General features: G+C 38.3%; 1 protein-coding gene across 3 annotated transcripts in view; it reads left to right on the forward strand.

Annotated features, from left to right (window-relative positions):
• Positions 1-15,570, forward strand: part of LOC106883358 (uncharacterized) — a 279,464-nt gene that overhangs the window by 113,850 nt on the left and 150,044 nt on the right. For 2 of the 3 annotated variants that reach the window (XM_089365289.1, XM_089365291.1), the window contains one exon: positions 8,875-8,998. In XM_089365289.1, coding sequence (XP_089221415.1) covers positions 8,875-8,998 — 124 coding nt within the window. The remainder of the gene's footprint in view (positions 1-8,874; positions 8,999-15,570) is intronic. The other variant, XM_089365290.1, reaches the window with a different exon arrangement.

Consider the following 15,570-nt stretch of genomic DNA (forward strand, 5'->3'; position numbering starts at 1 on the left):
TCTCTCGCTCTCTCAAACGTATACACGTGCAAGTAAACACAATCATTCACATCGTGGTATATTTACAAAACATTGATGGCATAACTACAGAGTTGTATCCCCCAACTTTGGAAGGTCATAACTTTCATAAAAATGAATATTTTTTTATGAAATGTTCTATGCATATATTATTTATTATGTAGATTCCAAATATACAAAAATTTTTGGTGAAAGTGTTTTGGAAGGGGGTGGGGTACAATACTCGGAAATTCCACTTAAATTCTTCTTAACTTCCAGGAAAATGAATATTTTTTCATGAAATTTTGTACAAATGTACCTTGATGTATGTACATTTCAAGCATGTAGGAATTTTGAAGGAAACAACTGCAGGTTATTTTTGAGAAGTGTTCCCCACTCGGTGGTGTTTCGGAGCAAGTCGTCCATATTTGTTTTATTTTTCTCTATTATGTGCTTATGTGCATCCTTAGATTTCTAATGAAGTAATAGGCAGTGAAGAGAAGCAGTCATAAGAAAACTTTTAACTACCCCTATTCCTTTCTCTCCCCCTCTCTACCTCTTCCTCTCTCGCTCTCTCAAAAGCATACATTCAGTAAAATATAACTCATGTTCGTCAATGTTTTGTAAATTTACCACGATTTTCACTAGGGTGTTAGGGTTAGGGTTTTAGGGTCAGGGTTAGGGTTTAGGATTAATGTTACGGTTACGTTTTTTAGGGTCAGGGTTAGGGTTAGGGTTTAGGGTTAGTGTTAGGGTTAGTGTTAGGGTTAGTGTTAGGATTAGGTTTAGGATTAGGGTTGGGTAATCGTGCGGGTGTTAATCTGAAAAATTACAGATATGTGAAAAGTACCGACCCTGCCATCTATTATAACTTTTGTTGTTCTGTTTAATATATACATAGATTATGCCTCCAAAGAAGAGAGTTTGCTGGGGAAAGACAGCAACCGGTTTGAAATGACAGCCACAGACTGCAGCAATTCACCACATTCCAGTAGCTACTTTGAACATAATGCAAAATGGTGCATCAACACCTTCTGCCCAATCTGATAGAATTCTGGCAAAGCTGTTTAGCAACAGATCGCCAGCAATTACTTCATCACAAATTGCCATCCTAGCTCCTGTGAAAAGGGATTACCCTGCTATGTATAATCAGGGCAGCGCAAAAAGTTGTTTTGCACAAGCATTTCTATAGCCAATTACACGGATGAAATTTACGTATGCTTAATAATTTTATGCAAAACAGCTTTCAGACTTTCCCTATTAATTTCATCGTCTTTTGAATTATGAACATATTTACATCATAAGGGTTTTTTCGTTGTAAGGCTTTCTTTTTTAGTTGATTTTCAGCTAGCAAGACTTATCGTAGATGGCATAATAAGTCACACCCGGACAAGGTCGGGTTATACTGCTAGTATATATATATAAGGTTGAGGAGGGTATTGGATTTAACCAAACCCAAGAGGACACAGGTAATACCGAGTAAGTGCTGTATACCGACTAGTTTTGTCCCAGTCGTTGTATGAACAGGATTGGGGATTATAAGTCATGTATTAGCGTGTGTATATGTAAATATATAAAAAGATAAAGAGAGCAATGGTAAGGTTGGAGAAGTATTTTATGGATAGAGTCTTACAGCTGTTTCTGGGAAGATCCAGTACTTCCCTTCATTGGAGACAGAAAAAATAAAGTAATCTATTATTATATCCATAGGCGGATATTTTTAGTATGAAGTGGTAAAGAGTATTTTTATATATTTACATATATATATATATATATATATATATATATATATATAATACCTTGCAGTATTTCTTCCAGCCCTTTACAATTTGAGTTCAAATTCTGCTGAATTCAACATTGTCTTTTATCATTTTGGCATAAATAAAATAAATACTAGTTGAGCAAAGGGGTTGATGTAATTGACTTTTCTCACCCTTTGAAATTGCTATATTTGAGTCAAAAATTTGGAGGAATTATTAAGATTATTATTATTATTATTATTATTATTATTATTATTATTATTAAGATTATTATTATCATGATTATTATTATTTAAAGGCAGGCAGCAAGCTGGCAGAATCATAAGCATGTAGGACACAATGCTTTGTGGCATTTCTTCTGGCTCTTTACATTCTGAGTTCAAATGCCACTAAGGTTAACTTAGAGTTGACAAAATAAAATACCAGTCAACTGCTGGAGTCAATGGTATCAACTAACCGCATCCCATTCAAATTTACTCGCTTTGATCCAGCGGCTTCCAACTCTTTAAGTTCTGAGCTCAAATTCCACCCAGGTTGACTTTGCCCTTCATCATTACAGAGTCAATAAAATAAGTACCAGTTAAGTACTGAGGTCAGTGTCATTGACTAAACCCTTCTCTAAAATTTCAGCCCTTGTGTCTATAGTAGAAAGAATTATTATTATTATTATTAGTATGTTGGGTGAAATGCTTAATTGTATTTCATCTGTTGCTACGATCTGAGTTCAAATTCTGCCGAGGTCAACTTTGCCTTTCATCCTTTCAGGGTCAATAAATTAACTACCAGTGAAACACTGGGGTCGATGTAACTGACTCATTCCCTCACCCAAAATGGCTGCCCTTGTGGCAAAATTTGAAACCGTTATTATAATTGAGTGAGAGAGCAGCACATGCCATCAAAGTGACACTGGGGTAAAATATACAAAGCCCAATATACCCATCATGACTACCCGTCTGATAAGGGTACACCAGGTACATGCATCACAACCATATGTGTGCGACATGGTGATCTCATATAAAGATAAACAGCGCATGACCTTGCAGGTGGGGCCCTGTTAGAATTTCTTCAGGTCAAGTAGCCCATCCCACTCAAAAGGATAAGGTTTGTTTAAGGATGTTGAGCAAAACACCCACGTTTCCAAAGGTGAATTATTCAAACTCCAAAGAACTCCTCTCAACACATGGCTATGATGCTCCACCACTACTTCTACTCATGATCAGAGATGCACATATCGTCAGTCACCAAGGGACATGCTTAACTGGTTAAGGTCAAACAACTGACAAGCAAATCTGTGGTATTGAGCAGAATATTTGCTGTAGCCCATCTTTTATACCAAGACAAAACAATGTACAGGATGACACTTCCAGCCAGTTAAGATTATTATTATTATTATCAAGGCGGCAAGCTGACAGAACTGTTGGCACAATGGATAAAATGCTTAGTAGTATTTCGCCTGTTGCTACGTTCTGAGTTCAAATTCTGCCAAGGTTGATTTTGCCTTTCATCCTTTAGGGGTCAGTAAATTAATTACCCGTGAAACACTGGGCTCGATGTATTTAACTTATCCCCTTCTGCCAAAATGGCTTCCTTAGTGGGCAAAATTTGAAACATTATTATTATTATTAATGATGATAATGATTATAAACAATTTGAGTTGAAGAAACAAGACAATAAAAGAATTATCCTGCAATCCATAATCACATTTGCCCAATCCCAGGCAGAATCGAATTCATCTATGTCTCCATTTTGACAAAATCCATACCTGGGCTCAACATACATTAAATAGATACAGTTTCTTGTTTTTTAATCCCCTTTATTTTTCTATAATTTTAATCCTTTCCTTTAAACGCTCATACACCGAAATTGATGGGGTGACCATCATTACATTATTATTATCACTAAGGGGCAAGCTCACAGAATCATTTGCGCATTGAACAAAACATGTCACGTATCTTATGGCTCTTTATGTTCTGAATTCAAATACAGCTGAGGTCAGCTTTGCCTTTCATCCTTTCAGAGTTGATAGAATAAGTACTGGTCAATGTAATCGATTAAGCCCCTTCTAAAATTTCAGGCCTTGTGCCTTTAGTAGAACGGTGGGAGAGGTCAATAATGAAATTACCATTTGATCACTGAGGTGGATATAATTGACTAACATCCCATCAAAATTGTTGACCTTGTGTGCCTCCTCCCACAGCTTCATGCATGTGAAATTGAACTCTTTTGATGGTGGTGGTGGTGGTGGAAGTGGAGATTTTTCTCTCTTCCCACTTCTGTTTTTATTTTTCTAAATTTCTTCCCTTTTCCCTGCACCTTTTTTTCTTTTTATATATTTCTTTTTCTTTTTACTTTGTTTTCATACTGTTTCATTTTAAACCATCTATCTATCTCCCTCCTACGCCACCTTTAGCAAGCAACATCATATCAGAGATAGGGAGAAGCTTCATTATCAGAAATATAAACCACCTATCTGGTTGTCAATTTCAATTTAGGTTCAGTGCCTGCTCAATCCTACACAACACTCACCCCACACCACACAGACATGCATTTATATCACACATGCACACACAGGGAAGGAAATAGATAGGTAGATAATATGTACAAAATTACACACACACACTCTCTCTCTCTCTCTCTCTCTCTCTCTCTCTTTCTCTCTCTCTCTCTCTCTCTCTCTCTCTCTTATATATAAAATATATACATTTATGTGTATATGTGTATAGAGAGAAATACATACATCAGGTTGATATATTGCTATAAACAAAAAAAGAACTAACAAAAAAAGCAAACATTCTTTAAAGTAAGGGATTTCTTTTGCTTTCATTCATATCCGGCTGCTAGCTCCTTGTAGAATATCATCTGATAGTCTACCTTCAGCTTGCTGAAATCTTGTTGGCAAATATCCCAAAATGGGTTTAACAGCTGGAATAGCAGCACCCAGGTGAAATCCTCTAGTCTTAGCAATACTCAAGTACCTCATCTCTCTCTCTCTCTCTCTCTCTCTCTCTCTCTCTGTCAGTCGTATTTCATTCAACTCTGTAATAAGGTGATGAAATGGTAGAGTTGATAGTGTGTCAGAATGCAGAATTAGTCCTGGCCCTCTCTGCTATTTGAGTTCAAATCTTGCTGAGGTCAACTTTGCTTAATGCTTTTTTAGTGGATTGATAAAGTTCCAATCAGGTATTGGGTTTGTTCCTACTTCTTTTTTTTTGTCTGTCTGTTTGTCTATCTGCGTCTGTCTGCCCAAATTCTCCCTCACACACACACACACACTGTTCAAATCTCTCTTCGTCTGTATGTCTCATTCTCCATCTCTCTCTCTCTCTCTCTCCCTCTCTCCATCTCTCTCTCTCCATCTCTCTCTCTCTCTCTCTCTTCATCTCTCTCTCTCTTCATCTCTCTCTCTCCATCTATCTCTCTCTCTCCATCTCTCTCTCTCTCTCCATCTCTCTCTCTCTCCATCTCTCTCTCTCACTGAACTATGAGAGGGTTGTGGAAGACCACTCAATGTGTGCAATGTCAGAAAGGATACAAGACCCAACTGACATAACCGAACCTGCTGGGGATACATAAGAGTTTCCTGCACTCTAAGTTACAGATTATGATGATAAAGTTGAAGTTTGTAATCTACATGTTTGTGTTTGTGTTTTTCATGAAATGTGTATTGTAGCACATAATTATTTTTTCTGATTGAAAAAGTTCAATTAGTGGGAACTACCACACTTCTTTTTTACTAAATATTACATTATTTCATTACTCTCTCTCTCTCTCTCTCTCTCTCTCTCTATCTCTTTCTCTATCTCTTTCTCTCTCTCTTTCTCTCTCTCTTTCTCTCTCTCTCTATCTTTCTCTCTTTCTCTCTATCTCTTTTCCTCCTCCTTTTCTTTCCCTATTTTCCCTCTTATTTCCCTCTAACTTCAACCCTGTTGCTGTGTTTTCCCCTCACACTCCTCACTCCATATCATCTGTGCTGCCACCTATCATCTCCCTGACTCACTTCTATTTCCTCCACCTTGTTCCCCTCCCTCTAAACTGTCATTTACCATTGACCATCAGTGACCATCCATGTTCACCATCCATTGTGTTCGCTGGTGTCTCCATTTCTATCTGCCTATCACTCCCCTATCGCACTTTTGTGAATTTACCTACCCACTCTCCCCATCCAACCTTCTGATCTATTTGTCCCTTACAGCCACCATTTTGTACCTTGAAGGTTTGCTCTGACACCTCATCACCATCATCTTTTCTCTTCTATCTTTCCACTTGAGGTAGCAGTGTATCTCTTCTGCCACAAGACACCTGTTCCTATCCCTCTCTCTTACTTTTACCTCTCTCAACACCTGACTTAAAGCTACCCCCTATCAGTACCACACGGTCTCCCCCTTTCTCAGTCAAGAGGTCTTGTCAACAAGTTACTTAGTGATCTTACTTCTGCCAGCATCACAAAAACAAAAACAAAAAAAAGCAGTCACTACACTGGGTGCTTTTCTGTAAAGAACTTAGTATTATGAAGGTTATCCAACTGCAGAACCAGCTGTAGAAACCATGCCTAAGCTCACTTTGGAGCTTGATGGCTTATCAGAACCTGTCAAAGCATCCAACTCATGCCAGAATGGAAGACAGACTTTGATGATGATCGATAAATTGTAAAATGGTCCATTAGTAAAAAAGGAAGAAAATATCCTTCGAAGAACATATAAGGAAATTCTGCTCTTTGCCCAACATCCTCTATCTATCTACCCTCCCCAAACCTGCTAACTTTGACAAATGTGAAACTCACAAGCAGCAAAATACATTTAGTGTGTAAGACATCTTTAATATCTCTTCCTCTCAGCTCTGTTTTGTGTTGTAGACTTCCAGTAAGTTCTGAGAAAATGCAGTTACTTTGCTCTGTCTGGATTTGGTTAGCGTCCCTCACTGTTCCTTTTATTGCCCACCCCTCATTCATTCGTCATCCCACTTCCAAGTTTTCATCTCCTTTTTTTGTTTTTGTTTTTTTTTCTTTGTGTTCTTAGACACAAATACTGAATGACATAGATGCAAAGTGGTCAGATAAATAACTATTGGACTTGCCACCTGTTTGTGCCTGTGTATGAGTACTTTAGGCGCAAGCATTACGGTATGGTTAAGAAGTTCACTTGCCAACCACTTGGTTTCAGGTTCAGTCCCACTGTATCAAACCTCAGGCAAATATCTTCTACTATGACCCTGGGTCAACTAAACCTTTGTGAGAAGATTTAGTGGAGAGAAACTGAAAGAAGCTTGTTGTGTGTGTGTGGACATCATAACATAGTTATAAGTGAGTGTCATCATACAAGTGGTAAAACTATGTTTGGTCTCAGGGAAATATTATCTTACATGGAAGTAAGGGTTGGTGACAGAAAGAGCACCAGAGTGTAGAAAATCTGTTCCAATGAATTCTACCTGGCTCATGCAAGCATGAGAAAGTGGACAGTAAAATGTTAATGATTGGATGTGTATGTGTGTGTTTCTATATAGATATGTATAAATAGAGGATGAGCTAAGAGAAATTACTCAGTGACTAGCAGCATGAATATGGACAGTAATGATGAATAAAGGTATATGAAATACCATATAAGATAAGAGCATGATTTATTGGAATTATCTTCCCTTCAAGAAAGGAATTAATAAATCCATTGTGGCAGCTGTGACCAATTCCAAATGAGAAGAGGTAATAATCTCTAGACTCAAGAATTCTTCCCAAAACTGACATGTTGTTAATTGTTTTGCTTCCATATTTCTGCAGAAATATTCTGCTTTTGTTTCAGTTAATTTTGAAAATAATAAAGAATTTATTAAAACAATTTTGTCATTATTAAGCAGATATTTCAGACATAAATTAACATGAAATTTTTATTGAAAGTTTTAATGTAGATCACTTTAAAACAGTAAGTTTGTATCATAGAACCAAGGACGATTCCAGGTAGGTTGATATCAAAATGATTAATCCTTTAGCATTCAGATTAGTTTGTCAAATGCAGTGCTTATTTATTCACATTGTTATTAACTAATCATGCATTATCTTGTAGCTTTGAAATTTCAGTGATGTGATTGTTTTGTTTATTTTTAGAAGGGCCTTGTAGAGTAGTTGTGAAAGTTGTATATGGCCAGTTTGAACATAAAACAGAATAGTTTGGCCAGATATCACTGGTTTAAATGTTAAATGGTTAAGCTAAAAAGGCAATTTGATTGTCTGGAGAAAACAGGACAACTTTGGACATGTATTTCTGTATCAATAGTCTAGTTTTTTTTTTTGTTTATTTTGTTATAGGCACAGGAGTGGCTGTGTGGTAAGTAGCTTGCTTACCAACCACATGGTTCCAGGTTCAGTCCCACTGTGTGGCACCTTGGGCAGGTGTCTTCTACTATAGCCTCGGGCCGACCAAAGCCTTGTGAGTGGATTTGGTAGGCGGAAACTGAAAGAAGCCCGTCGTATATGTGTATATATGTATTTGTTTGTGTGTCTGTGTTTGTCTCCCCAACATCACTTGACAACCGATGCTGGTGTGTTTACGTCCCCGTCACTAGCGGTTTGGCAAAAAGAGACCAATAGAATAAGTACTAGGCTTACAAAAGAATAAGTCCTGGGGTCGATTTGCTCGACTAAAGGCGGTGCTCCAGCATGGCCACAGTCAAATGACTGAAACGAATAAAAGAATACAAGAATAGCATAAAAGTGTTAAGTTTCTAATGTGTTAATTTATACGAGATAAATAGGAATTTTCGAACCGTGGTTTCATTTGGTCAATTAATTGTACATGTCAATGGGTTTGAGAGGAGGAGGACGTTGATTACTGTGACCCAAGTACTTGACTGCTATTTATTTTAATAGGTTGGTAAAAGACACCAATAGTACCAAACTTAAAAGATAAGTAAGTACTGGAATTGGACTAAAATCTTTCAACACAGTCCAATGACTGAAACAAGTAAAAGATAAAAATTGATGTCTCACTGTGAAAACCTGTATTATTATGTGTTTTTCATTCGTTTAATTAACAACAACAATTAGTTATGCTGTATTTTTCTTTTTTTATTTTTCTTTCTCTCTCTTTTTTTTTTTGTGTGTGTGTGTGTGTGTGTGTGTGTTTCCAAATAGTAGTGACCTGGGCAGATGAACCTCAGATTGCAGTTCCTGCGAAACCACTAGACAAAGATGGTGATCAATCACCTAAGCACCATTTCAGTCCAGAAATTGCTGCAGACGTAACAACAGAGCCTGAGTCAGTATTATTTTCCTGTACCTAATTTTGATTTTTCAATGTATTTTAGTCAGTGGTAGATTTGATTATTTTATCAGTCATGAATTTGGGCCTTTTATATCATAAATAACTACTGATTAAAGTTTGATCACTGCCATTTAAGATGTTAGTATAATTTTGTTATAAATGGCTAGTGATTACAATATGATTACCATCAACTGTGCTGTTAGTAGATTTGCGTCATAAATGTTTTGTGATGTTAGTAGATTTGTGTCATAAATGCTTTCTGTGATGTTGGGATATTTGATCATAAAAGTAATGACTTAACTAACTACTCAAGTCAACTAGTAAAGTTCATGCATTTTTGTCAGAAGTAATCATGTACTTTGTTTTAAACTCTGATTTTTTTTTTAACAACTTATCTATTAATCAGATTATGTCAGACCTCAGCCTTCATGAAAATTATAGCAATTAAATTATTATAGAAAGAGTGGTGTTTCTCAACAAAATCAAAATCTATTCTTGCTTTCATTTTCAGTTGAAGCTATTTTAATTCTAAATTATGCTACTAAAACATTTTTTCTCTTGAAAAAGACGTATACAATTTCTTTTAGTCTTTCCTAACCAAAAATATATGGGTTTTTTTATCTAATGATAAGAAAGTAATATTTCATATTAAAATTTTTCTTATGCCTCCCCCATTTTTGCAATGACCTGTTATGATTTGGAATTTCAAAAGATCTTTAGAAATATGTTGATTTATTTGGGTTTGGCAACAGTAAAAGTGGTACACTACATGGTCAAAAGATTAAAAGTTTTCTACAATAGTCAATGTGTTTTGCTACTGAGCAGAGCACAAAATCCTGCTGAAATCATAAAGGTGATTAAAGTACTCGGTAAAAGCTTTAAACATAGACGGTATTCTTTGGCTGATTTGTGTATGCCAGGTGGCTTGCACTTCTAGAAAGACACCAAAGCAATGACAATCTGGGGTGGTAATCCCAATTTTTAAAAATAGTATTTTAATTATAGAGGAATCTCTTTGTTGAGCGTCTCCAATTCAGTGTACATTAGGTACCTGATAAAAAAATGTAAGGAAATTGTCGATTCCAAACTAGCTGAAGTACAGTGTGGTTTGTGTCCTGGACACAGCACAACCAACCAGATATTCACTCATGGTATGTCTTCCAGAAATTGTGGGATTATTGCTAAAAGATATATACTTGCTTTGTAGACTTTGGATAGACATGTGATTGCATGTCATGCCAAACCCTCCACTGAATGTCATGAAACATGCTGTGGTGGGCTTTGCATGATTTTGAGTTTAATGAGTAACTTTTGGTTACTGCAAAGTCCTTATATGAATGCCCGAACATTTATGTTTGGGCAAATGGTGTTAAGTCAAAATCTTTCAACATGGCTGTTGAACCTCAGCAGGAATGTGCATAGTTTTTCATAATTTTCGTAAACTGGATTGACATGTGCAGCTCTTGTGGAAATGGCATCACAGTCAGTGTTTATAGCTTTCATTGGCTGCTATAGTGTGCTACTTGGCTCATCAGAAGATGACCTCCAGCATGCATTAAATAGGTTCATTGGTGAAAGCTGCCAAGCAAGGAAGAGAATTAATGTTGCAAAGACTGAGACTAGATATTGACCTTCTCAAGAAAGTCTTTCCAATATACTCTGCATGTTATTGGAATATCACTGAGTCAAGTGGAGACGTTCAGGTATCTCAGGGCCGTATTCATGAGTAATGAGAAGCAGGAAGTTGAATTGGACACTAGAATTGCAGATGCATGCATAGTAATGTGCTAGCTCCAGTATTTGATCCTCAGAGGAGAAGTTCATAAAAAAAGACAAAACTGCTATCTTCAATTTGGTTTCCGTGCCTGTCCTCACCTATAGTCACAAATGTTGGGTAATGTTTGAAACAGCACAATTGCACATACAAAAGGTCAAGATAGGGTTCTTCTGAAGAATCTCTGAAGGGAAGTTACTCAACAGGATATATATGTAACTCAGAGATCAGAGTGTCTTTTCTGAGTGAGTCACTACTTTTCTGCATTGAGTAGTCATAACGCCAGTAACTATTGAAACGTAATTAGAAGGTTACAAGAAAGAATTGCAATATGGACTCTTCAAGCTGAGCTAACTGGTAGGGGACCTGGGAGTTGACCAAGAATGAGATGGTTGGATGAAATCCATAGTCTCAGTTGGTCAGCATATCTACTAACAACTGGTCATTCAGATGAAGAAATTGAGGTTATTTATGAAGACATAAGCAATCTCTTCATAAACAGCAAAGCTCATTACAACATCATAAGGGACTTCAATGCAAAAGTAGGAACAGGCAGACCAGAAGAGTTGCACACTGGTCACTTTGGATCTGGTAGAAGGAACAGCAGAGGTCACTCAAATTCGGTAAGGGGCATCTGCGAGAGATCATGAGTACGGTCTTCAAGAAGACTTGCAGTTGATGGACATGGATTTGACCCAGTGGTACTATGAAGAATGAAATTGATCACATCCTAACAGACAAGCCACAGATATTTCAAGATGTCTTGGTCATTAACATTTTCAATACAAGCAGTGACCACCACCTACTGTGAACATCAATCACTATCAATACAATGCTGGAATGAACTAGACTAACCAAATACATAAAGAAGCGAAACTCTTCAGTGCTATTGGCAAAGACAGCACACTTCCAACTCCTATTTAGCAACAGTTTTGAATCCTTGGAACAGCATCATACAGATGATGACCTCAACGCTTATTCAGAGAAAATCACTACTACTATGATGGATACATCTGTAATGACAGCTAGGAGTAATAAACCACAAGCTTTCTCCAGAAACCAAACAACCCAGAGAGAAGCGACAGCAGATAAAAAGAAGAAGGACATATTTTCAGAACATCTGAATATGGTGAAGCCTGTAAAATCATTCAACATTGAATAAAAGAAGACATTAGAAAATATGACAAAGATGAACAGCTAAATTCTCTCAAAGAAAATAGAGACCTGAAGTCAGTGAAGAGAAAGCAATGCTTGAGAAAAGATAATATCAACTCCATGTCAGAAGATGGCACAATCATCAGTGACTTTAACAGGTTTATCAAACGATGTGAAAGATTCTATAGCAAGGTGTATTGCACCTGATGATCTCAAGACCATCCACTCTCCAATAACACAACTCCAACTCTACACCTTCCTCCCATCATACCATCAGAGATAAGAGTGAGCACCAAATAACTTAAGAGAAATAAGGCACCTGGAGAGGACAACATCTCAATTCTGGCATTCTTCAGGATTGTGGAGACCCTATCATGATGATGATCACCAAACTGTTGAACAGATATTTAGAAGAAGGTAAAGTTCACAAGAGGTGGAAGAATGCAATAGTGTTGTTGCTTTACAAGAAAGGTGATAGAATGGACTTGTGTCCCATCAGCCTCCTACCCATCATCTACAAGGTATTTTCCCACATTATGCTTAGAAGACTACTCAACATCTTGGACCCTATCAACCAAAAGAACAAACTGGCTTCAGGACAGCATTTTCTACTATTGATCACATTCAAGTTGTCAATTGACTGCAAGAGAAGGGAAATGAATACAACATCCCACTCTGTTTTGCTTTTGTTCACTATGAGGTCTCTGACTCCATAGAATTTGTACTGCTCCTTACTGCATTGAAGAACCAAGGAGTAGGCCCCTTCCACATTACAATATTGAAAGATTTCTACAACAGTGCAACATTGACTACACCAAGATAGCAATAAGATCAAGCTGAAGAGAGGAACAAGGTAAGATGACATATCACTGAAGATGTTTACATCATACCCGCAAGACACTGTTATAAAAAAAAGATCCAATTGGACAAGAAGGGCATCAACATTGACAGAAAACAACTATCTCACCTGGACTTTGCAGATGGTATCTCAACAACACTTAAGCCTAACTTGAGGAAATGATCACTGATATCCACACTACAAACCAACCTGTTGGCCTCTACATGAATCTTGGAAAGAACACGATCATGTTCAGTAGGCATGCTATGCCAGTACCTGTCACTATAAATGGCAAGGTCATAGAGGAAGTAGACAGCAACATTTACTTGGGAAAGATGGTAACAAAAGATACAAATCTCCTCTCAGAAATTCAGAGAAAAATAGCACTTGGTTGAGTAACCTCTGGAAAGCCAGAAAACCTCATGAGAAGTCCCAAGGCTGCCATGAAAATTAGAAGAGAGATCTTTGAAGTGTACATCCTGCCAGTGAAGATTTACTGGAATGAAACATGGGCTCTCAATACTTCCATGATGAACTGCCTCATTGTAGCCCAACGAGAAATAGAATGAATCCTGCTCAGTATCACATTGTGGGACAAGAAAACCAGTGCCTGGATATGACGGCACACAAGAGTCAAGGACAGCATAAGGACAGAGAACAAGGATGGGTTGGCCACATCACATGACTGAAGGACAAGAAATGGATAATCAAGGTGTTGAAATGGAAACAAAGACAATGGACAAGATCAAGAGGCTAAGATGGTAAGATGATCTCACCTACTACCTGGGGTCTACATGGCCATGACTGGCCAGAGACAGATAGTGGTGGAAGGAGTCCAGGGAGGCAGTTCTTCCTTCAGGAGCAGTGAAGGCCTGGATATTGGCTGATATATATATATATATATATATATATATATATATATATATATATATCAAAATAAGCAACAAAGATATCCAAAGTTAATGCAGTATGATTGTTTCATGCGACTCCATTTATTTTAAGCACTGTGAACATTACATCAAATGTAAAATGCAGAGCGATCCTCAGCTGCACAAAGATATAGAAATTTACTGAAATTTCATTTCAACAGAAGGACATATTTTTATAACTACATTTAAACTCTCCAAGTGGAAATGAAGACTACAAAAAACCATTTTGACTTAGCCAGACCATACAGTCTACTATATATATATATATATATATATATATATATATATCATCATCATCATCATCATCATCATCATCGTTTAACGTCCGCTTTCCATGCTAGCATGGGTTGGACGATTTGACTGAGGACTGGTGAAACCGGATGGCAACACCAGGCTCCAATCTAATTTGGCAGAGTTCCTACAGCTGGATGCCCTTCCTAACGCCAACCACTCAGAGAGTGTACTGGGTGCTTTTACGTGTCACCCGCACAAAAACGGCCACGCTCGAAATGGTGTCTTTTATGTGCGACCCGCACAAGCGCCAGTCCAGGGGCACTGGCAACGATCTCGCTCGAAAACCCTACAAGGCCAGTCAGGCGGTACTGGCAACGGTCACACTCAGGATGGTACATCTTATGTGCCACCCGCACAAGAGCCAGTCCAGGGGCACTAGCAACGATCTCACTTGGCTTGCCGGGTCTTCTCACGCACAGCACATTTCCAAAGGTCTCGGTCAGTAGTCATCGCCTCGGTGAGGCCCAATGTTCGAAGGTCTTGCCTCACCACCTCAGCCCAGGTCTTCCTGGGGCTACCTCTTCCACGGGTTCCATCAACTGTTAGGGAGTGGCACTTTTTCATGCAGCTATCCTCATTCATTCTCACCACATGTCCAAACCAGCGCAATTGTCTCTCTTGCACACCACTACTGACGCTTCTTATGTTCAGCTTTTCTCTCAAGATACTTACACTCTGACGGGTATGCACATTTACATTACACATCCAACGGAGCATACTGGCTTCATTCCTTGCGAGCTTACGCATGTCCTCAGCAGTCACAGCCCATGTTTCACTGCCATGTAGCATGGCTGTTCGTACACATGCGTCATACAGTCTGCCTTTTACCCTGAGTGAGAGTCCCTTTGTCGCCAGCAGGGGTAAGAGCTCTCTAAACTTTGCCCAGGCTATTCTTATTCTAGCAGTTACACTTTCAGCGCACCCACCCCCACTACTAACTTAGTCCCCCAGATAGCGGAAGCTATCAACTACCTCTAGTTTTCACCCTGGAATGAGATAGAAGTTGTTTCCTGTTTGTTTACAGTCTTTATTGCACCTGAACATCTGCCACATACAAAAACTAACTTTGTAGTTAATCTGCCTTTGGTATTGCTGCACCTCTTATGTGTCCATAGCTTGCACCGGGTACATCTTATAGAGTTACTACCTACTCCTTTACTGCATACTGAGCAGGGCCATCTACCTGAAGGGGTTTGTGTTTTATCTACCTTCCTACTTATTAGGATTTTGGTTTTTGCTAGGTTGACTCTAAGGCCCTTCGATTCTAGTCCTTGCTTCCACACCTGAAACTTCTCCTCTAGTTCTGATAGTGACTCCGCAATTAGGGCAAGGTCATCAGCATAGAGGAGCTCCCAGGGGCAACCTGTCTTGAATTCCTCTGTGATCGACTGGAGGACTATGATAAATAGGAGGGGGCTGAGGATGGAACCTTGGTGGACCCCTACCTCTACCTGGAATTCATTACTGTACTCAATTCCAACCTTCACCTTACTGACAGCATCTCTGTACATGGCTCGCACAGCTCTCACTAACCATTCTTCTATCCCAAGTTTCCTCATTGACCACCAGATAAGGG

Source organism: Octopus bimaculoides, chromosome Z (assembly GCF_046866305.1).
Source record: "Octopus bimaculoides isolate indiv1 chromosome Z, ASM4686630v1, whole genome shotgun sequence".
In the NCBI taxonomy this organism is placed as follows: Eukaryota; Metazoa; Mollusca; class Cephalopoda; order Octopoda; family Octopodidae; genus Octopus; species Octopus bimaculoides.